This window comes from Falco naumanni, chromosome 6 (assembly GCF_017639655.2).
Source record: "Falco naumanni isolate bFalNau1 chromosome 6, bFalNau1.pat, whole genome shotgun sequence".
NCBI classification, from domain to species: Eukaryota; Metazoa; Chordata; class Aves; order Falconiformes; family Falconidae; genus Falco; species Falco naumanni.
In genome coordinates, this window is record NC_054059.1 from 89,799,220 (window position 1) to 89,822,721 (window position 23,502).

General features: G+C 40.7%; 1 protein-coding gene across 4 annotated transcripts in view; it reads left to right on the forward strand.

Moving 5' to 3' along the window:
- Positions 1 to 23,502, forward strand: part of VPS54 (VPS54 subunit of GARP complex) — a 53,457-nt gene that overhangs the window by 18,112 nt on the left and 11,843 nt on the right. For all 4 annotated transcript variants that reach the window (XM_040597195.1, XM_040597197.1, XM_040597196.1 and 1 more), the window contains 11 exons: positions 2,442 to 2,827; positions 7,355 to 7,481; positions 8,555 to 8,662; positions 11,854 to 11,909; positions 13,728 to 13,824; positions 14,308 to 14,645; positions 16,541 to 16,670; positions 17,128 to 17,309; positions 18,140 to 18,252; positions 19,641 to 19,704; positions 21,871 to 21,976. In XM_040597195.1, coding sequence (XP_040453129.1) covers positions 2,442 to 2,827; positions 7,355 to 7,481; positions 8,555 to 8,662; positions 11,854 to 11,909; positions 13,728 to 13,824; positions 14,308 to 14,645; positions 16,541 to 16,670; positions 17,128 to 17,309; positions 18,140 to 18,252; positions 19,641 to 19,704; positions 21,871 to 21,976 — 1,707 coding nt within the window. The remainder of the gene's footprint in view (positions 1 to 2,441; positions 2,828 to 7,354; positions 7,482 to 8,554; positions 8,663 to 11,853; positions 11,910 to 13,727; positions 13,825 to 14,307; positions 14,646 to 16,540; positions 16,671 to 17,127; positions 17,310 to 18,139; positions 18,253 to 19,640; positions 19,705 to 21,870; positions 21,977 to 23,502) is intronic.

A 23,502-nucleotide genomic window follows, 5' to 3' on the forward strand; every position in this document is an offset into this window, starting at 1 on the left:
GTATATGGCATAATAACTGGTTCTTCAGGACCACTAAAACTTAGTGGAGCAGGAATATATTGAGAACTTTAGAGATTTGGAGCTGATGTTAAGGAGGAAGAGCAATTCAGTGAGAAGGGAAAGCTAGAGGTTGTACACTGTTTAAGACTATTGCTTTATCACATCTCAGGAAAACTCCAGATTCAAGGCACTGTGGTTTCTGGGCTAAAAGAAATACTAAATCCTAAGGTTTTTGTATGTCAGGAGCTTCCTCTTACCTTTTGTTGTCGTGTCATCTGCACTGATCCACTTCTGGATTTCACAAGGGACTTGAGTACATTGCAGAGCAAGAAAGCAGAGCTTTTTCTTTCATATTGGAAACAGAAGTCTTTACTTAGTCTTTTTTAAGTATTTTGTTAGTTGTACTGTAGAAAATCTCATAGTGATCATTTTTACGGTACAGATACCCATAACATGCTTCTAAAACATCTACATGATTTCAGAGTCTGTTTTCTGACCTTAATTTTCTTTTCTGTTAAACCTACTGAAGCCTCTGGGAGCTAGCAGTGGTGTGTGGGGAAATTAACAAAGAAAGTGGTGAGGTGCCTTAAGAAAAATTAAGATGAGATCCTCCAGAAGGTGTTTTCAAATTTCCAGGAATTAGTCTTCCTGCTCTCCTGCCAGGTCAGGAGGAAGAGGCAGGCTCTGTGGGAGGCTAACTGGATTGTTCATTGGGTTGTCCTCCACACGTAAAGTTGGAGGAGTACTTCCTTGGAGTTTGTGGCAGTTGCTGTCTGAAGATGAAAAAGCATTGTCTGGCGTATGCTTTGAACTGACAAAGTGTGCCCGGCAGCAGCAGAACGGGCACTCAACGTAGACTTCGAGCGAAGGAGACCCAGAGCCCCCTTCAATGCACTGGAATGAAAATAAAGCTTCAAATATCTGTGAGCTATGCTTCTTTGGAGGGGTCGTACAAATACCTAAGTAGTATAAAACAGTTCTGTTGCCTCCAAAGCCACATGTATGACAAATTATTATACTGAATCATATTACTGAAATGGGCCCAAACTTTTTCTTTTACTCTTTAAAGGCTCTGAACTGCATGAGGTTTACACTTAGCACGTGTAAATAGGAACCCTGCTGCCATAATTATCCTTAGCTCCAGGCATCATTTTTCAACAGGATTTTGAAAACCCTGCCTTAAGCACACATACTTAGGCTGTTAGTGCTTTTGGACTGCTGCTGATCTACTTGAACAATTTCCCCCTAATGTTTTTCTCTTCCTTACCTCCTTCCATGTCTTGCCCTACATTGGGACTGTAAGCTCTTTGAGGCAGGTACTATCATTTTGTTCTGTTTGTTCTACCTCACTTAGCATAGTGAAGGGACCCAGGGCATCTGGTCGGTACAATCACATAAGAAAATGATCATCATAACCCTTTTTCTGATCCCTGTGTCACAGTCTGCCTCAGCTTTTCCTGTGGGCTAGGTGTATGGAGGATGTTTTTGATTAAATGTGTTGCAAACAAGATGCGTTTGCATATTGTATAAATCCCCAGTGTTAAATACATGCAGGATGAAAATAACTATAAGAAGGAAATGTTCTCCTGCTGATTCTCTTTCCATCTCTGGATGGGCCTTTTGAAATTCAGCATGAGGTTTGAGTGCTTGGCACCTCTTAGAAACCAGGTCAACTGAGTATTAGCATTCAGATGAGCATCCTAATGCCTCAGTCCTTTGAGTTTGCATATTCAGCATAAGCCAGAACACAGAGCTTTTTACAGCTCAAATAATCAGGCCAACCCAGTGGTCTGGTAACTGTTCGACATAGAACCTAAAATTCAAATTCTCTAAACATGCAGGCATATTCCACCTCTGGGAATCCCACAGTGCCGGCGCACGTGGAATACGCTTAATAGGAACTCCAGCTGGTTGACAAAAAAGCCAACTGCAGCCAGAGATATCCTGAGGATTTATCTACAAAGAAGATGCTACAGCATTTTAAATGATGACATGGCTTTGGAATGTCTCTCTTCAAGTATAGTTGGGCTGCATCTTTAGCAGCTTCAGTGACCCGAAGTACATAGAGTATTTGCATGTGTATACTGTTCTTATTTGCAAGCCAGTGTCCAGAGCTGTCTCCTGGTTAAAGGCCAGTGTGCAGCCATGGGATACAAAAGCTTGGGTATTTTAAAATTATTTGCTTTTCTACCTTGTAGTTTTCAAGCAGGAGTGGCACCAAGTCAGCCTTCCCAGAGTGACTTGGAGTTCATTTGAAGTCAGATGATCAAACCACAATGAGCAGTTATTTGTTTGCTAATCTGACAAAGGATTTTAATTTTTATTAGCAAAATTTCCCTGTGATACAATAAGACAAATACCCTGAAAGTGTATTTGCGTGAGGATAAACTTGCTAAGTCATAACAACACTGTTCATTTTTCCTCCTTCCTCCTTTTTCTAGCTGAGCCATTATCTGGACATTGTGGAAGTCAATATTGCTCATCAGATTTCTCTGCGCTCAGAAGCATTTTTTCATGCAATGACCTCTCAGCATGAGTTGCAGGACTACCTCAGGAAAACTTCCCAGGCTGTAAAATTACTTAGAGAGAAAATCTCCAAAATTGATAAAGTGATGTGTGAAGGATCGCTTCGAGTTTTAAGACTGTCGCTCACCAGAAATAACTGTATAAAAGCATACAATAAACTGAAATTAATGGCTACTGTACACCAAACACAGCCCACAGTACAGTTGCTGCTATCCACTTCTGAGTTTGTTGGAGCTTTGGACTTAATAGCCACAACACAGGAGGTGTTACAGCAAGAGCTTCAAGGCATTCACAGTTTCCGGTACGTAACCATCTGGGAAATTAGTAAAATTCAAGTAGAGCTAGAATGTGCTGGGCACGTTATGTTGGCTGAAGGAGTTTGTTTTACCTTTGTTCATTCTTAGAGGGCGTAGTGCAAAAGTTACAAAATGTAAGTTGTGGCGTAAGCAGTGTGACTCGTGCATGTGCCAGAGACAGGGGTTTTTTTGCAGTGGGAGGACATGAACTTTTAATGACTAGATGCTTCGTACTCCATTCTTGTTTACAGGTGTTTTAGGGGTGCAGAGGTGAAAGCCAAACAGTGGCTGGACCTCCACCTTGCAGGGCTTGTAGCCCGGAGCTGGGAGATGGTTTCCAACTGGTGGTCTGCAATCCTCATGTATGCAGCACCGCAGAGACCCAGTTCTTGCTATACAGCTCCACTCTGGGCCTGTGTCTTTAGTGACTGACCTAGGCTTGTGGTGTTACAGGAATATGCACCATGTGTCAAATAAGTCAGCCTCCAACCTGTGCTTGTGCTGGAAGAAGCTTTGCAAGCAAAAGCCAGTGCAAAGTTACTAAATGTGGTCTGAGGTTGACAGTTGGTCAGATGGAATGTGTTCAGCCAGGTCTGCCCTTGTGGAGAGCTGTATTGACAGCGGCCAGGGGGTGCTGCCTCTTGCTCCATCCAACTGAGAAGTGAAGTTCTGTGAACTGCTGAAGTCAGGAAGGGAAGGAATAAAGGGAAGGTGCTGCCCAATCTGCTGTTGCTATTGGGTTTTTTGCCCGTGTTTGCTACAGTGATGGGAATTGGTGAGTCCAAGGTCCTGCACTGGCTGCTTCTGTTAGCAGTGGATGCTTAGAGCTCCACATGGGAGATGCCACTGCACTGGACAAGATCCTCTGTGATATGGAAGAGTATTGATACAGTGGAACCCTTTTAGCTGATGTAAAATAAGCTATCATAACTGTCATATACAGTTTAAAAGTGTTGTATGCAAAGCTGCAGCTGTGGAATGTTGCTAGCAGAAGTAATATATGTTAAATCAGCTCCAAGACTTGCATCAGCTACATGAGGAGCTGTATACTTAGTTTTATAAGTTGGTGCTGGGAGAGGGGTTGGTTTTTTGGAGGTTATGTGGTTCCTGCAACCTGGTGGTTCTCAGCTTGCGTAATAAAAGCATGGTTGTTACTCAGGAACTGTAACATGAGTGTTCAGAACTTTATACAGATGCCGTGTGTCTGTTCTGATGAGCTCCCTTTCTAACACCCCTTCCAGCTGGCTTGGGAAAAACCTCACAAATTTTGTAGAAAAGATTTCAGAAGAAGTATTCTAAAAAAATACCTCAAAAATTATTTTTTCTTTAAAAAGAGCTAATAATCTACTGGGAGGAAAGTTGTTAGAGCATGTTAAGTCTTTTTCTTTTAGCTTAGATGGTCCATCTTCAGGCGCTTCAGCACACTTCCTTTCTTCTTTACTGTTCCTACTCTCAACCACTTGAATATGGTGCACAGCGCTTGACTGAGTCACATTTGTATTTAACTGGATGATAATGAGTGTACTTCTACAACTCTGTGACAGCATCAGTCAGAATTACTTGTGTTTTGCAATCAAGTGACCTACGTACAATGTCAGCAGAGTGCAGTTCTGTTGTCGTGCTTGGTATATGTGATGTCCTAAGAATGTGCCATTATTTTAAAACTACACTCAGATGTGGAACATCTTTGCAGGTAAATATTCATTTTGTCTCCAAAAAGTAATTTGTATGAATAATGCTTAGTTGGTTTCTATGGCAGAGTTAAAAATAACGATGTGAGTGGGGAATGTCTCCTCTGCTTTGGATATTAAGGGTTCAGAAAGGTGAGTTAAGTGTGACCAGAGTCACCGTCCCCACCAGAGATGCAAGCGCAGTTGAGAAGCCCAGTACAGTTGTTCCCAAGTCTCACAGTGGCCCCTGTGTATAGCATGTCTGGAGAAATAACGTGCAGTGGGAAGATGGAGATCTTGATAAAACTTCTGAGTAGAATGTTGTGTTTCTAAAAACAAACAATTTTTTAAAAAAAATCTAAATTGATGGCATACACAAATAAGTCAGCTTTTTCCAAGAAATACCAAATGGATGTTCTTGCTTTGTTCTGAACAAGAATGCCATAGTTGTCAAGTGAGTTAAGGAACTGATTTATTTTAAGATTATATTAACTTCTAAATCAGTATCACGTTTTTCTAAATAATTAGTATGTCCCTTTTTAACTAAATAATTTGTATCTTATTTTTAAACCCAAATTTGTTACTTTGGTATTGTGCATGACAGCTGGTGGAATTTGCTTTTGAACAGATAACTTTAAATTGAGTCATGTCGCAGAATCACTGAATCAATATAAAATAGTAAAAAAAACTACTCGGATTACCCATATACAAAATTTTTCCTCATCTTGCTATGCTATATGCAGAAAACAATGTAATTTGATTCTAGTTACAGCAAGAAACGAAAGCACCTTAATGGTGCTGTGAAGTAATAAATTGGTGTCTTTAATCTAAGTCAGTATCCCCAGTGATTGTAGGTACAGTTGTAACGATACAGTTACTGCTTGCTACTATAGGATAGAATTACAGTTTTAGAGCTCTTTAACATTTTCAAGTTCATACTTTTAATTAAAAAAAAACCACTTAACTTGTTAACTAAATTACAAACCTGTACTGCCAGGTTTTATATTGTTTTCATAGTCCTTGTTGGGGTGATGGAGATAAAGTGATTTTTTTGCACAGGTATGCTGGCAAACCATATTTTAGTACTTTTTTATACAGTAAAACATGGATACTTAGAAAAAAGAGTTTCACCTCTGTGTTTTAAAAGAATTTTTACCCTGCAGTCATAATTTTACATCAGAGAGTTGTAGTATTCAGTCATTGAAAGGACATGAGGTGTGACTGGTACCTCTTAAAAGATGGTTGCCAAGGCATTTTGCTGGAGCGTGAATTAAGGTTTGACTCGTTCTAGTGTGTTTCAGGGTAGAGGGATTTTTTATTTTTGTTTTGTTAGGGGCTAGAATATCTTGGGCAAAATGGTGGCAGCAAGTGCTGGGAACTCATGGCGGATGTTTCCATACCTGAGGTTTGAAAGGGCGGGTTACGTTGTGTTTCAGTGCAGTTAAGCACAGTTGCAGAAATACTTGACTGAAGAGCATCTTTGTGCTTACCTAAGTAAACCTTTGTGTTGTGGGTATTAGTCCTGCAGTAAGTTTTGCAGCTCCAGTCGTTATACTGCAAATAATAATCTTCAGGGTTTTTTCTGTTGGGTTTGTTTTGAAACGTCCACGGTGCAACTGGCTTGGATTTTCTAGAGACCGTTTTTGCTTAAATTAGTTTTTTTAAATGTGTCCTCTCTGTCCATTCCAGCCAATTCTTGACCAACAGTTTCAAAGCAGGCACATCCCCCATCATCTTAAAATTAGAAAAAAATGAAGCTGCTTAACTGGGATCCAGCAAGACTCATTCAGTTCAGCTCAGTGCTGGCCACGTGGGCTTCTGCAGGGAGGAGCTACCCTGGCATCACGCTTCCTTGCGCCCTGGTGCTGACTTTGCCCACGGGGCTGTGAGGCTGGATCCTGTGGGCTTTGCACTGGTACAGCAGTGCTCCTACCAGGGAGTCCTGACATGTTTTTGCGGCTCCATGAAAGCTAACAGTCCAGCTACACCAGCACTGAATTAAAGCCAGTGAGCCGTGCAGGTTCATCTTCCCCATTTTGTGTCCGGGTTTTTCTAAAACCTCACCACTTCTGTTAATTCTCATTGGCAAAGTGTCTGTCTGTTTTTGTTTTTAAACAAGGAAAAAGCAGACTGATTTTTACAGATGTTTGGTGCTCCCAGCTGTCGGTGGAAGTTGGAAGGCCTGGAGTGTTTGACATCCCTGAAAGTATCACTTTTAATTTTACTCTGCTAAAAGTTTCTCTAGCTGCACAGTTCTTAAAGACTGGTTGACATTTCTGATGTGAGAAATTCCCTTGTGGTTCTATATGACAACAATCTGCAAAATATGGTTTAAAATCTGTAATACATGGAAAAAATATTTTGAATGTAGAGTACCATAAAAATGGCAAACTTGAAAACTCTTCTGTGCTCTCTGAAAGCCATCCTCTCATGGAAAGCCGTTACTGTATCTCAGTCATGTAAAGTAAATCTGTGACCATGTTAAAAGCTCAAACACTTTTTTTTTTTAGTCACTTTCCTGCCGACAAGCACAGAATATTCTCAGTTCTGGTTCACTTCATTAGGAAGAAGTACTCAACACCTTAAAAAAAAAAAAAACAAAACCAACAACCAAAAAAACCCTAATTCCAGGTTTTACCCTCCATCAATATTCAAGACCATATGTTTGCTGCAAGGTGACAGTACCTCTGAAAAATGCATGGTTTCAGCTGCTCTAAGAAGTGAAAGATTTGAGCCCCCCATTAAGCCAGCATTGATTGCATGGAAATTACCTGCTGGGTGGTTATTTTCTTCAGCTGTGAAATAATGATTCATTTTCAGGTTGATTATATTGGCTCATATCTCAATGGCTGTTTTTCTTAGGCATCTTGGCTCACAGCTTTGTGAACTGGAAAAGCTGATAGATAAAATGATGATTGCGGAGTTTTCAACTTATGCTCGCAATGATTTAAATAGACCCTTAGAAGATGATTGCCAAATTCTAGAAGAGGTATGTCTGTTACTGAAATAAACTGTCTGATGAATATGTTTGCATTTTTAACATACTTAATTAGCACCAACTAATTCACTCAGGTCCCTAGTAGCAACATTATAATTCTACACTATTTCTCTTCTCATCCAAACTTACACACACACCCACCCTTTTTTTTTTGTGCTTGATAAAATTAAGTAATTGTAACTAAACTCATGGAACTGCAATTCAGTCATACTTTATTTTTTCAAAATAATCAGTTTTATTTTCTCTGATTAAATGTATACTGAGTTTACTTCATGAGCCTCAACACTTTAAGTCAAAAAGAACATGGACTCTCATATCTACTTGAGCGTATAATGTAAAAACTTCAGTTTTGCAATGGAAGATGACAGTTGCATGTTGTTCTCATTCTGCCTCCCTGTGCATTTGTGGGTGCTTATATCAACTATATGGTCACCCTGAATACATGCTTCCTTTGCAGTATAGATATATATATTTCTCATTCCTCTGAAGATCATAAACATCTAAAGATTAAGCTAGTGTGATTGCTTTCTAGCCAGGAAAAAACTTTTCTGGATTTTGCCTGTACTATTCTTCAGTAAATGCTGGACCCTATTAAGTGTTTAGTTTTATTTCATCCATGGGTTTCATTAAATACAGTGAACAGCAATAGCACTTAAAATGTTCCCGTTTCTGCCCTATAGTTTCTTCCCACCTCTGCTCCACAATGGGATAGCCTCTCACTTGTGCTGGTGCAATTGTATTTAGTGTAATTCTTGCTTGGGGTAAGGAAACTAATTCATCTTTCAAATTATCCATGTTTTTAAGCACAAGTGGATGAGCACAACTGAGAAACAGGCATGAAACAGCCTGGGAGGAAGGGACTCTGCTGGTATTGCTATAGGGAGCTTTGTATGGTCAAAGCATGGCATTAGTCTCAAGGCACTGCACTGATCTAAATACCATTCACTGTGTTTGATACATGAACTTTCTTACTGCTGTGTAATTTCTTAAAATTGTTTCTTGTCCTCATCTTGATATTTTTAGTGTGGGGGTTTTTATTTTTCTTTTTTTTTTTTTCTTGATAGGAGAGACTTGTATCTCTAGTATTTGGACTTTTAAAACAAAGAAAACTAAATTTTTATGAAATATATGGAGATGAAATGATTATTACTGCAAAGAACATAATTAAACAGGTAAGCCAAACACTTCTAACATACCTGACAAGCTTGCCTCAAGTCCTTAAAAATTATTTTCTAAAGTAGTTAAGAACAGCTCTAACGAAGTTTTGTGGTGGTTGATGGTCTCTCCTTTGGAGCAGCTGAGCTTTGCAGACACTAAGGATTTCCTGAAGCACAGAGGTCTGTTTGCAGAGAAGACCTTCTGGAAGGAGTAGGTAGCATAAGTATAGCAGATCACAGCTTTCTCTGTATAGGTACCATTGTTCTGAGTTCCTTGATTTCAGCTTAAGGGTTTTTTTTTTCCTCTTAACAATGGCTTTCCCAAATAGTATAGCTGTGTCATAACAACTATGTTTAGAAACAAAAAAAACAAAACCACCCCCCCCCCCCAAAAACCCACCACCAAAATCCAAAAATGCATCAACCCTCACCGCCAACCCTCTAAAAACTAAACCCCTTAAGTTCTTGGTCTAAATACATAACAGAGAATCAAAAAACCTGCCAGCAGAAACAATCGAATTCCCAACAAATGCAACAGAAAACATTGCTTGCCTGAATATTAGCACAGACCTAGCATAGGCACATGATAAAAGGTGGGAAAATATCCATGTCTTTTTCTGACAGCAAAGTGAAGCAATGAAGAAGGTAGAAGTGCTTGTCTGTAAAAAAGAAAAAATTTAAACAAAATTTTAAAAAAATAAAAACGAACTTGTCGTGGTGGTGGTGTTTGCCATTTAGAGTAGTGTGTCTGTCTTCTCAAACCAAAAATCTTTGTAGACTAAAACAACAAATGAACATTCTTTGGGGGAAAATGCATCAACTAGCGACTTTTGTTTGTGATGGCTTTTGTTTGCAAACAAAAACTTAGACTGAGCATGTGTTTAGTACTCTTAATTTTATTAATCTTGTTTGTTTGCCTGTATATGTGAGAATATTGTGTAAGGGGTGTTTTTCTCCCCTAAAGATACATGATTATTTCAAGTGTCACGTTCTGCTGTGGTAATGAGCTGCTTCTGATTTGTATCTCAAAGGCTGGGAGATAGCTGGGTGGTGGGTTTGCCATCAGATGAAGACAGTCTTTCCTGTCCTCATAGTATAGTACAATGTTCACAGCTGTGTTGTGAACCAAGTTGGGAACCCAGCTTTTAAAAGTTTGGATTTTCTTTTTTAATGTTATTGTAAGGGTTTTGTTTTAAGCTAGATTGGGATTTCCTAAATCACTTTATGTTGCAGCGCCACGGTTCTGTTCATCTCATTGTGCAGGGTGTGGGTATAGATAAAGCCAGCCAATGTTGCTAGTGAATATTGTGGGAGAATTAGAAAACAGACAGTCAATGTATGCAACAGTCCCACCACTTTTTGTAAGGACCTGGCAATGATGTGGGTCCTTTCCCACTTGACCCCAATGTAATTTACATCAGTTAAGCACTCGTGCCCCTAACTGCTTGTTCTCTCCCCACCTGAAGGTGGTGGGATGCTGGGCTGCATCATTTCCCTGCTCCCTAAAAGATCAGCAGAGGGTGTGAGTGAACACTACTTTCTAGTCATGCTGTGTTACTGTAAGCCTGGAAAAACAAAGGCATACAGATGTGTGCAGCTGCTCCAGGCCTTCACATTGTGCTTAACACCACCAAAAAAACCCCAAACAAACAAACAAAAAAGGCATGAATGAATAACACCAGCATAAAACTGTGCCATCTGCCCACTGGTCTGCCTTGGCTTTTCACTTGCCTCTATCAGCAGTCATGAGACTTTTTTTTTCCTTTAAGTTCTTTGTTTAGTTGCGTAATAGGCAGGTAGTGCTCCCTGTTTTCCTGCTTGTTCTCAGTCATAAAGCGCTTCCTTCTCCCGTTCTGCTGGGAGTATCTGTCTTTAAGGTGTCACCTCTGCTCAGTAATAGACGAAGTTTAATCAGCTTCCAGTCTAAGTTTCTATTGAACAGGGAAAACAGACAGGATCAGATTATTTCTGGTTTGTGCAACAGGTTTGGATTGTAGCCTATTGTCTCAACTCTTAGGGATGTTTTTCCTTAATGAAGGAAACAGTTTCCTTCCCACATCTCAAATGTGCTTCCTGTTCAAATGCATCGCTGGGCTGTTTTGGTCAGTACTGTAGCAGCTCTTTATTGCCAGGCTGGTGAAAGAGCAGAGGTTTGTAATCACTGAACACACTGCACAGTTCAAGAATAAGGTGTGTTCTTACAAACTGCTGTACTGACCACCGTTATTCAAAATGCAGCTAAAATCCACGTAGCTTGAGACGGCAGCCCTCAGTCACTATTTGGGTTGTGCATATTCACTTAAAGGCAAGATGAGTTCATATGCTACTGACTTATTTGATGAAGTTATTGAATTAGTATTTGGGAGAAACCCCCTAATTCAATCTGAACGGAGTTGATTTGTACCTAGGGCTTACAAGTAACATGAAAAGAGATCGGTGAAATCACTGTGAAACGATAGATGTCTTTGGAATGAAAATCAATTGTTAGAGACTGAAGAACTGGCCGGTTTTGTGTGCACCAGTTGAGGACCAAGTGTCCTTTGAGGAAAGGCCACAGCGTAGAGATTAAGGTGTGGAGAAATCTAGGGACAGAGGCAGGCTGTGCCCTGGAGGGACGAGGAGGACAGACAGCAAATCCCATTTCTCCTGGGAGAGCAGTTTGAAACTGGCTCTGCCTTAACAGTTGAAAGCGCAGGACTGTAGGTGGGTGCTTTCACACTTTGCTGCTGCTGTTCTTTCCAACGCAGGTTACTTTCCAAGTCCTGTATTTAAAGATTAAAAGGAAGTCAACCAATATTTTCCAAAGTCAGGTGCTTTGGAAAGGGGAAGAATATAGCTTCTGTTCTCAAGCACCTGACCTGAGAGATATTTTTTAAATGTGCTTAGCATCCATGCTCAGAAAAGCAGGTCCCTTTGTGATGAAGCCGGTGTGCCCTCCAGAGCTTAGTATGCAGTTGGGAACTTTTTGATCATCTGTATTTTGCAAGTAGGTGTTTGGTGGGTGGTTTGGGGGTTTTGTTTTGGGGGTTTTCTTTGTTTGTTTTTAGAGAAACAAGAGGTTAAATGATACAAATATGTCTTTCCTTTATTATTTTACTTTTCCTTATTTAACTTGAGGATTATTGTGTATGTTATGAAACTTAGCAGCGGTTAGAAAGAAGCTAAGATCTTTTTTTGTTTTGTTTTTTCCCCTTTAAATTTGACAGTGTGTGGTTAATACGGTATCGCAGATAGAAGAAATAGATACAGAAGTGGTTGTTAAGTAAGTATACAGCCAGATATTATTTTTTTTTTGGTGATGGGTGGGGATAGGAGATGGATGGTTTTTAGCATAGATAAATTTGCCATTCTAATTTGTGCTTAAATTTCCATATAACAAAGGATTAGCCTTCTCTTTCACCTTGAGCCTCTGCTTCTGTCCACCTCCGTGAGAATATTGTGTATTCCCCTTCAGATTCTAACGTTACCTTAAATGTACTGTTAAAATAAATACTAAAATACTGTGAATCTCACTGCATGAAGCATAAACTACTGTATTTAGGCACATGTCTCTTAACTACTTGAAGGCATTCCCTGTTGTCGTAATCTGGGGTTACCTGTCAGTAGTTTCAGTACCTCCCACATGAACAAGAACAGGAGCTATGCAGAGAGACCAGGCAGCTTCAGACGCAAGAAAATGAAGCAGGAGCTTCGCAAAGCCTAGCAAAGGCAAATGCCAAGTTCTGTATCTTGGAAGGAGCAACCCCTTTGCAAAAGGAGAGGCGGGAGCTGGCTGGCTTCAGGGCAGCTTTGCAGGGCAGGACCTGCGGATCTCTGGTGGAGAACTGGTTGGCCATAGACAGCAGCGTGTCCTTACAGCTGCAGCCTCGGCAATGTTAGCACAGCTGGCAGGTCAGGGGGCAAGAAAGACATCGAGATCCAGAAAAGGCCACTGGGTTGTCTGAGGGCCCAAAGCGCAGAGTGCAGGAGCAGCAGCCTGGGAAGGGGAAGGCTCAGGGGAGAACGGCCCGCAGCTACCCCATAGAAGGGTTACGGGAGAGCTGCAGACAGAGCCAGGCTCCTCTTGGAGGTGTGCAGGGGAAGGATGAGGGGCAGCGGGCAAAAGGTGAAAGATGAGAAATGCTAGTTGAATCTTAGAAAAGATGTGTTCATGTGTTCCCAGTGAGGATGGTCAAACACTGGAACAGGGCCCTGAAGGAGCTGTGGGATATCCGTCCTGGGACGTAGTCAAGCCTTGACTGGGCAGGGCCCACAGCAACCCAAGCTGGTTGGACCAGAGTTGAGCAGGGGTTGGACAAGGCACCTCCGGAGGCCCCAGCTCCAGAGGCCCCTGCCAGCTTCTGTTTGTCTGTAGCTCTGTGATTCATTTGGCTCAGCAAAGGGTTACCCCAAGGGAATAAAACCAGACCAGCTGATAAAGCAAAGTGAGTGGCAGAATCTGCATGGGATTCTTACCCAGACTGGGAAGAGTCTGGGCACAGGGTCATTCTTAAACAGTAGATATTTGATCACTGTTCCCCAGTGTTTACTATTCTGCCGTTAGGTCCTAACTGTGTATTACAGGGTTTAACTTTTGTTCTATCAATGGCTTCTCTGCCCTTTGCCACGAACAGCTGACTTGCACTTTAGTAGCAGAAGTGGTCTCGCTGCAGTGCAACAAAATGGGCTTAATAACACAGCTTTTGTAACACTTGCAAATTACTTTCATTTAAGTTTTTCTATATATATTTTTTTCCCCCCTTACATGATTCATGAAAATGCTATTAACCCCCCTCCCTTGTTCTAACATGTACTTATCCCAGGGAAAGAGAATTTGTGTCCTGGAAAAAACTAGATGGTAAATGTGAGGCTTTCATTTTTTAGCATGATCTGGTTTTATATACCTCCTTCCCCATTGCACTTGCATACATTGTGTTGATAGTGACTGTTGGTCAGATGATGTTTGTTGTTATGCCAGATAAAAATCTACAGGGTTTTCCTTATATTTACGATTCCATTTAAAGCATGTTTTTTTTCTTTATGTGCCAGTAGGCATCATGGCCAGTAAGCACTTGTTTACTGAATACTGCTCTTTTTTCAGGCTTGCAGACCAGATGAGGATGATGAATTTTCCTCAGTGGTTTGATTTACTGAAGAATATTTTTTCTAAGTTTACCACCTTCCTCAAGAGAATAAAGGTAAGACATTCATTTGCCAAGAGTTTCACCTAATTCAGACATGAAAGGGAATTAAGTTACTTTCCATTTGAAGTCTTAAGGTGTTGGTTTTGCTTATAGAGCTCAAACTTTTGATTGAAAGAAGGATATGTGAATATTGGCATCCAGGGCAAAAATGATTAGTGTTAACAAAGAGAGCAGTGGGAAGGAGATAATACCTCTTGTTGCGTGATTGCATCCATTTCAGGCTGCTAGGGATTAGGACAGAACTTTTGTATGTGTTAGATTGCTCCAAATGAGGTTTCTTTCACCATTCTCAGAAACAGCTGATATTGGTTACCTTCAGACGGACAGGTCTGCCTCCGAATGCTAATTATGCAATAGAAAATAAAGCCAGGATTTAGTTTAATTTCATGGGTAAAAGAAAATCCCTTTCTAGCACAAGTTTGTGGCACAGGGTTTTGTTTGTTTTTTTTTTGTAATAGAAGTTATATTTGATTCTAGGCAACGTTAAATACTATCCGTAGCGTGGTTTTCTTGGTTCTAGACAAGAACCAAAAAACCAGAGACCTGGCGGACACCTTACAAAAGAACTCTGCTAAAGACAGTACGGTGGACACAGAAGTGGCTTACCTGACTCATGAAGGCATGTTTATAAGTGATGCGTTCAACGAAGGAGACCTCCCGCCTGTAGCAGCTGACACTACCTCTCAACGAAACACTTCCCCAAACAGTGAGCCCTGTAGCAGTGACTCGGTCTCTGAACCAGAGTGCACTACCGATTCCTCATCCAGCAAAGAGCAGACATCGTCTTCTGTTACTCCAGGGGCAGTAGAGATGATGTAAGTAGACACACTACCTGTCTCCACTTTGCAGCGTGTCAGAAACCAGATGTTAGGTGCAGGCAGTTGTTTCTGATGATAGAGTACGAAAATTACTTTGAAGGAATGTGCTTTTCTAGGTAAGTGAAGTGCAGTGGCTCTCCCCCATCTCCCTTGGAGACTGCCATCAGACTGCACTATCCTCAGCTCACCTTTTTTTTTTATTTGTCTTGTTTTCACCTCTATGCATAGTGGTACAGGGACTGATTGTGTCAGTTCTTACAGAAAAGGGCCCCTTCTCCATCTGTTCTGTTGGGGAGCCTGCTTCTGTAGAGAGCAGGAGAGATGCAAGCCTAGCCTCGTGAAAGATAGCTTGTCACGCCTTTAACAGGCAGAAGCATCTGTTTCCTGTCCATGTTTCCTATGGCTATTTTTTTCTGTTGTTTTCTTTTTTTAAGCTGGCTTCATGGAGTACACCTTGATAAATTCTAGAGAAAAATCTGCTATTCGTTGTCAACTGTTTGACTTGCATGGTTAAATAAATCCATCTCAGTGCTTTGCGAACATAGGCAGTACTGCCCTGTGGTGCTCCAGACTCCAGAGCTGTAACATTTTGGCATCCTTTTATGCATGTTATTTATGGCTGGAAGTCAGAGCTACCGTTTCAAAAGGACCAGGTATAGTGTGTGTGAGACTCGGGCATGAGCCACTTAAAAAGGCAGCATGTCTGGATACAGGGTTCTATGAAGCAAAATTGAAATACTGCTTGTTACCATGCTGGAAGATGGAAGATAGCAAATGTCCTGCTCGCTCTAGCTGGTTGGTACTTAAACTACTGGTGTGTTTAAGCAACTGTCATTGTTGATAGAGACCTTACCCCTCAAATCACAGTGCTGGCTGAAGGAGATTGTTTTATGCGCAGCATAGTCTAATTAAATCTAATTCAGGCCTCTGTATGTCCAAGCATCCATCATGCGCTGAAGGAGAAATGCAATGTGAAGACGAGTCCAGGGTTACAGTGAGGAGCAGGGAAGGGAAGGGAGCTGGATCTGAACTGGTCTTGAGCGCTTTGCCAAGTTTGCTAAAAATATACCACTCAGCTGGGGGTCTGGAGCAATGAAGTTGTTTCCGAGGCTGGTTGCATAACTTCGTTCTAAAATGAACTCGCTTCATCCCTCTTCTGGTTTTCTTTGCACCTCTGCTCTGTGTCTGGAGCAGGCTAATAAAATTATACAGTTCTAACAGTGTTAGCCCAGTTGCTGCTCTGTAGCATCCTGGGTTTTTGCTCTCCTCTTAAACTGCCAGTCCCTTCAGCAGCCACGCTGAACCAAAAGATTGTTATCTTAACTAATTACATGAATGGGCAGTGCTGTGCTAATGGCTAGCCTCAAACAGTAGGCAAATCACAAAAGGTTTTTTTAAAAGCACCAATTTAGGAGCCTGAAGTCTAAAGAGCAGATAGAATGACAGCCTATAGATTAAGGTGGCGGGGAGTGCAGAGTATGTATTTTAGGCTTAATGCTTGCGTTGGAAGAAAAATACTGTGTTTTATCTGTCAGATGCTTGTGATGCTCAAGTGTTACCAAGCTAGGTAACTTTTAGTTCAGTAAATGTTAATAATATTTGTTGTATTAGTAATGGCTATATCATGTTTTGTCTTAGCCCATTAATAACAAATAGAACGTGGATTCAAAACAAAATATAAAGAAGTGCAATTGTACATTTACTTGTTACAGGGATTGACATGACTTTGACAGCAGCTTAGAACATCCCATCTGTACAAAGTGACTTTGGTGATTAACTGACTGTCTGCATTTGACAGTTGCTGCAAGGCTCAGTCCTCCTTCAACCTATGAGCAAAAATACTGGGTTTTTTTATAAATTGATGCTCAACCAACTGGCTCTGTCATTTGTAGGATCAGTGATGACATGAAGCTGACTGACCTGGAACTGGTCAGGCTGGCAAACAATATTCAAGATTTACTTTATAATGCTTCTGATATCTGCCATGATCGTTCAGTCAAGTTCCTCATGGCAAGAGCAAAGGTAAGGAGCTTGGCTCAGACGGCTGTTGGCATCTCATCCTTAATGAGAATTTACTCCCAAGTTACTGGTTTAATGAGCGAGAGTTCTGAAATGGCATTCTCAATTGAAATTAAGTAACTGTTCCTGCTGCTACAGGCACTTGATGCTAATGCCCAGAGCACGCAAGCATTAACATATCACATCATTGTAAGGCAATGTGGGTTTCTGCTACTTTTTTTCTTTTCTTTTTTCTTTTTTAATATTCTGACTTGCTGTCTTGGAAGCTCCATGCAGAGAATGCCTATCTATGACCAGGTACCAGCTTGCACTGCAATCTGCCTTCTCTGTCCCGTGTAGCGTTAAATAATGTTCTCCTTTGAAATACTCATAGCCCTCAGGCCTGCTGATTAGTCGTTTCTTTATGTCTCTGAATTTTTGTGCTGTTATGTTTCGTTACAATGGTTTTCTTTGCGTATAGGATGGCTTCCTAGAGAAGCTGAATTCCAACGAGTTTGTTGCTCTTTCTCGCTTGATGGAAGGCTTTATCTTAGATACTGAGCAGATCTGTGGCAGGAAAAGTATGTCCTTGCGAGGAGCACTTCAGAGTCAAGCTAATAGATTTGTGAATAGATTCCATGAGGAGAGGAAGACAAAACTAAGGTATCTCTGGGTAGAAGATTTTTGTGTTCTTACATGAATAATTTTATCAATCATATGCCAGGCAAACACGGTCTTTTGTTGCTTAGAATGCTGGTAAGCAAGTTGTACTTAAGAGCAGGGAGTGAAAAAACTGCATTAAAATCCAAATCTTTTCAATTGGTTTAGACTTCTAAGGTTTTCATAACTTAACTTCTTCAAAGTGGATTGTTCTACAGTTGCCTAAAGGAGGACATGATAGCTACAGGAAGTCCTCAAGACTGCCATCGAAGGGCAGGATTGCTGTGTCTCAGGGCTTGAGTAACTTTGGGATAATTCACTTCCAATTGTTTAAAAAAAAAAAACAAAACAGCGACACAAAAAAATAACAGAAAACCCAAAACAAAACCAACAAATAACCCAACCTAAAAACCTCCATCAAAAACAATAACAACAACAACAACAAAAAAAAACCCTTGGGGAACAGCCTTCCCAGTATCATACATCAAGTCATTTTGCTCTCATCCATCAAAAGCTCTTAAAATTCCAATGATTACTCATTGCTTCGGTGGCAGTGATCTCATAAGGATCTTTATTGCCTATTGTAGTGTTTTGTTCTCTATGATAGTTTGAATGAACAAATTGTGAGATCTCTAGGCCAAGATGGTGTTTTCCTGTTTTGCTACTGCTAATTGTTGGGCACCTCTTTAAAATGAAGATGAATAACATAACGTTTTGGGCCACTGGCTTTTTTTAAAATTACTGTAGTTTTGATTCTATACTGTTACAGGCAGGAAAAGCATCAAGACAAGGTGTTTCATTTTCTCAGTCTCCTCTCTTGTGTTTATGACTAGCCTGCTTTTGGACAACGAGCGCTGGAAGCAAGCTGAAGTTCCTGCTGAATTTCAGGATCTTGTTGATTCTGTGTCAGACGGCAGAATTTCTCTCCCTGAAAAAAAACCAGCAGGTGTGTATCTTTCCAGTCGGTGCTGGTTTTGGCTGGGATAGAGTTAATTTTCTTCTTAGTAGGTGATACAATGCTGTGTCCTACTGTTAACTGAATTTATTATCAGCAAATGCTGCTATTGAAAGTTGACGGACATATTCCAATGTCATTCTTGATCTGTGTTTGCTCAGTGTCTTCTGGGGGAATCAGAAGGAAGTTGATGGCTTTTTTTTTTTTTTTTTTCTATTACCAGTGTTGAAACTTCTTGTGCTGACCTTAAAAACATGGATGTTTTTTTGAAAACCCATTTAAGTGTTAGCACAGGGAGGGAGCTAATTTTTTTATACGTGTATTCACAGTGTAGAGGCTTGCAGTCTTTGCGCAAATTCAGTCTTTCCCCAGAACGTACCACTGAAGTGTTGCAAGGGCCCAAGGAGTGCGTGTGGGTGCTCAGCCCCCCTTAAACAAAGCTTGCTCCTTCCCCCTGCTTCATCTGCCACTTGTTCAAATGAAAGGCAGCATGCTGTGTGGCTGCTCATGGAAGTGAAAACTCATGTGCGCTCAATTATTTACCTTGCCACAGAAACCTCATTTGACCTCAGACAAGTCAGACTTTTCTCCTCGTGCCCCATTTCTATCTGTGCAAATTGGAATGCATGATGCATTCTTACTTTGTGGGGATACTCATCCAGTATTGCAGTGGTGAATGCGTGTGAGCAGCTAGAAGAAGAGGAAAACGTACATAGGGGGGAAGGAAAATGGCAATAGATGAGAAGGAAGAAAATACGGTAATGTCGTGGTGGAGAAACCCTGACCCCCCCCAAAAGGAATACAGCAGAAACAGAGAGCGTGTTAGGCAATAATCACTCCGCTTACGGAACACCACACCAAGATATGCTCATCGACCATTGCTCTTAAAATAAGCTTTTGCAGCTTCCTTCAAGAAGACAGGAAACTGGCAGCATCAAGTTTAGCATGAAAAACTGCATCAGTAAGAGCTTCTACTCTGAAGCCTAAGGAAGAAGTGGTTTGAAGCTAAAATATTAATATACACAGCAAATCATTTGAGAATGTATAGTAGAAAACCTAATGGTGCTTTCTGCTTTTCTTCTTCTATTTGTAAACTGTTGTATTTGAAGTTTCTAAGTCTGTAATGACTGTGGGACTTTGGGGAATTTTTTGATCTAAAATCCCAGTGGATAATAAAGTAACTTTATGGGTTGTAATAATTACGATGGGTGGCCAACTATGTAATAAATATTGTAAGAGAGCAGTGCTCCCAAGATTGATTGTTGTTTTTTCAAGCCTCAGCAAGTGAACACTAAGTTTTTAGAAATTTAGAAACTAGCAGGTTTTGTACTTGTTTTTAGTTCAACTCATCCCTTTTCCTTTCTTGCTAAAATATCTAGCTACTGAAGAAAGAAAGCCAACAGAATTTCTTATTGTTGAAGGACAAAAATATGCAACAGTTGGGTAAGATGCACTCTTTTCTCTTAGCAGTGGATTAGTTAGCAAGAACTTTTGAGTAGGACTGTGGTAACAGCTTTAGCAATGTTACTTAAATAAAAAAAAACCCTCTCCTCTCACAGGCTAGTTTCTTTTTAGTTCTCAAACAGTTATAAAACATTGCAAGCTCTTCTGCACATTAAGATGCTGTCTCTTTTCTGAATGACTAGGCTAAATTTATGGTTTCATTTGAATATGTGGGGTTTTCCAATTATTTCATGAAAACACATGGTCCTTAAAATGCGGGTTTGTCTTTGTAGCACACTTGTTATTTCTTGCAATATAGATAATCTCTGGCAAAATCATAGAATCATAGAATGGTTTGGGTTGGAAGGGACCTTTTAAAGGTCATCTAGTCCAGCCCCCTGCAGTGAGCAGGGACATCTGCAACTGGGCCAGGTTGCTCAGAGCCCCCTCCAACCTGGCCTGGAGTGTTTCTGGGGATGGGGCATCTCCAGCCCCTCTGGGCAACCTCTGCCAGTGTTTTGCTGCCCACATTGTAAAAAAAAATCTTCCTTGTATCTAGTCTGAATTGACCCTCCTTTAGTTTACAACCATTACCCCTTGTCTTGTCACTACAGGCCCTACTAAAAGGTCTGTCCCTATCTTTTGAACCCCCTTTAAGTACTGAAAGGCCGCAATAAGGTCTCCTTGGAGCCTTCTCTTCTCCAGGCTGAGCAATTCCAAAGTACATGAGTCTGCTGCTGAATGATTGCTTATCTCATTTAGTATAAGAAATAAGATACAGGCTATCTCAGAAGCTGCATACCCTGTATCCTGATTGCTTTGGATTGGAAAGTAGTTTCTTAAAGCTGGTTATATCAAAGGCATTTTAAAGTATATGATGCTCACATACTTCTTTCATTAAAAGCATGCTGTGTTTCCAAAGACTGTGAGGCTTTAGCATTAAATATGCATGAGAGTGTTTTTGGAGAGGGAGTAAAATCTGGAAAATCTCACTCCCCAGAGTCCTAACATTGATTTACCCCAAACTTAAAAGTTCTGTTTTACATAATGTCTTTGACCAGCTGTCTTTTTATGAGTTGCTTCATGATGATGCATCATTGTTCAATTAGAAACAGAAGCTGATGGCTCAGAACTACTGTGCCAGCCAACTGATATCACTGCAAAAGAGCATTTCAGGTCAAGTAGGAGCATTTGAACATGCTTTAAAGAATAAAATTTACCTAACAGATGAATGTCTTTGATAATCCATCTCAGCTCGTTTGAAACTCATTTTACTTAGCTCTGTGAAGCAATTGTCAGCTTCATGTTGGTACAAATATTTGTTTCATTTCAACACACTTCTATATACAGTTTCATTGTATTTAATCAAATAAAATGCATTCACGAAAAAAAGCCTAGATGTTCCCCCAAAATCCTCCAGCTCTTTATTTCCAGTTGGTTCTTCATCTTTCTGCACTCAACTGCCTAAAGGAAGAAAGAGATTTAACTTTTTGAAATGTTAGAGTATCAACTCTCAACATTTGATCTTGCCTTAGTTTTCCTGCCTTCTGTGTACCTGAATTCAAAGGAGAGTACCTGCTCTTTGTTGAGCCTTCTTAATTCCATCCAGTAGCTCCCAAATTCTCCAGTGCCTGCAGAATTCAAGGGAAATTACAGGTGTTGAGCACCTTTGAATTTTTGGTGCTGTTTCTTCACAGCTGCCTTCTCTGTTTGCAGCTCCTTAGCATTCATTACATCCGTTTCAGTGGTGGTTGTTGTCTACGTTCTGTGGATTTTTATACTTGCTCAAAGTTGGCCAGAATTATATAGTATAAGAAAGGAGCTTTGGAATTTTTGTCCCCTGCCAACATCTGTGTGGAGACTTCCAGTTCCATAGTAGCTGTTTCGGAGATTAAAAAGTTACACCAATGAAGCTATGAGATTTTTCTCTCATATACATTAAGTACTTTGTCCGCATGCCACCCTGTGGAATGAGAATTCTTTATAACTGTCATTATGTATATCTTCTTTTATGTTTTACTTCTCCTTCAGATCAGTTGGTGAGTTTGTTTAATGCTATAATCTCTAGCATTAGGTAGCTTTCTATCAACATGACTGGCCTGTGTTTGATTTTTCAACATCATCTGTGCACTGAGATGACATATTTGGCTGTTTCGTCTCTTGTAGGACAGTATTGCTGTTAATAAGAATAATCCTTGAATACTGCCAGTGTGTGGATAACATTCCTTCCATCACCACTGACATGCTTACCCGCCTGTCTGATTTACTGAAGGTATGGCTCTAAATGTACTGTCTGCCCTAATCAAGGGTATTCAGGGCAGGCAACGTGTCTTACTGTCTATAATGCTTCACATGTGTGTTATGATTTCATATCAATTACAGAAAATGTATAGAAATTACTGCATTTGTTACTACACCATAAAGCGGCCTTTTAAGCTAAGTGCATTAAAGATGCAATTTATTGTGTGAATTAACTTCAGGAAGGCTGTCTTTCCTCTTGTTCACCTGGAATATTGGAAATCCCATCTAGTAGTGTTTGTCATAACTGCCTGTCCTTCAAGCTGGGTGTAGGATTCATGCTGCTGAAGAAAAAGCAATTTGATCCCAGGTGCCACAGAAATATATCTATATTCAGGAAGGAAATGAGGCCCTTGGTTTTTACAAGTCAGTAGAGGTATAGTCAGTAGAAGCATGAAAAATAGTATGGGATGAAGCTTCTGTTGTAAAATGTGAAGATGATGAAAGACCAGGACCTTTTTGTCATTTATTTCTCGATAGAGAAGAGGAGAGCTGGTAGAGCACAGATACTGCAAGGTGATATAAGTAAACAATAATAAAAGGAGCACAGGAATGCACTTTAAAGCTGTCACATATATCTATATATCTATATATAATAATCTAGGCTCCAAAACCTAGCAGTTAATTTATTTCAAGGTTTTCACTTGTATCTTTGCCCACAAAGGTTATGTCGAGTATTAAGAGTTCTGAAGACAAGCATAATCGATAAAAGATTAATAGATTCTACTCTTCAAAAGTATATTTTACATAAGGTGGGGGATGGGGGAGGGGAAACACACCACAGAAGATGGACCTTTAAATAATCTTCATGTTGGTAGTTCTTGTCTGAATAACCAGATGCAGGAACACTCCTCCCTGCAGCCAATTCAGATTCATCCCCAGACCTTCCCGTCCGAAAGCTCTATCGCACTATCCAAGCCCATCGGTCAGGCTGGGACTGGGGATGCCCCTCTTCACCTCTCTTTCTCCAGCTGCTGCTTCATTTAGGTCTCCCAGTCCCTTTTTGCAGGTGGACAGGATGGCAGCAGATGCCTCAGACTCGGCCGGGCTTGCATCTCTGTGTTGATTCTCTCTCCCTACCATATCTTGTTCTAGCTCTGTGTCATTTGTGTTTTACTCCTTGGTATCCAAACACTGTGTGCAGTCTCATTATTGTCTTTCCTGTCTGGCAGCAAGGTGCCATCAATTGGAGAGATGACAAGAACAAGTAGCAAAAACGAAAGGTCATTTATTACACTTTGAACAAAATAAGACCACTCAAGGTGTCCTTGCAGGTCACTACGCTTTTTGTTTGACAACTGTCAGAGCCAGCAAGCTTTGAAGGTAGCCAGAGCTAGGCTTTATTGTGCTGGAAACCGCAGAGTGTTCCCAGGTCATGAAATTCCAGGCTGTTTTGAACTATGGCTGCAACCAGAGTGAAATGACACCTGTGTATGGGCAAAACCAGCACTGCGATGACTGGAGCTGCTCAGCTGGTGCCGAGCAGAAGGCTCCAGCCCC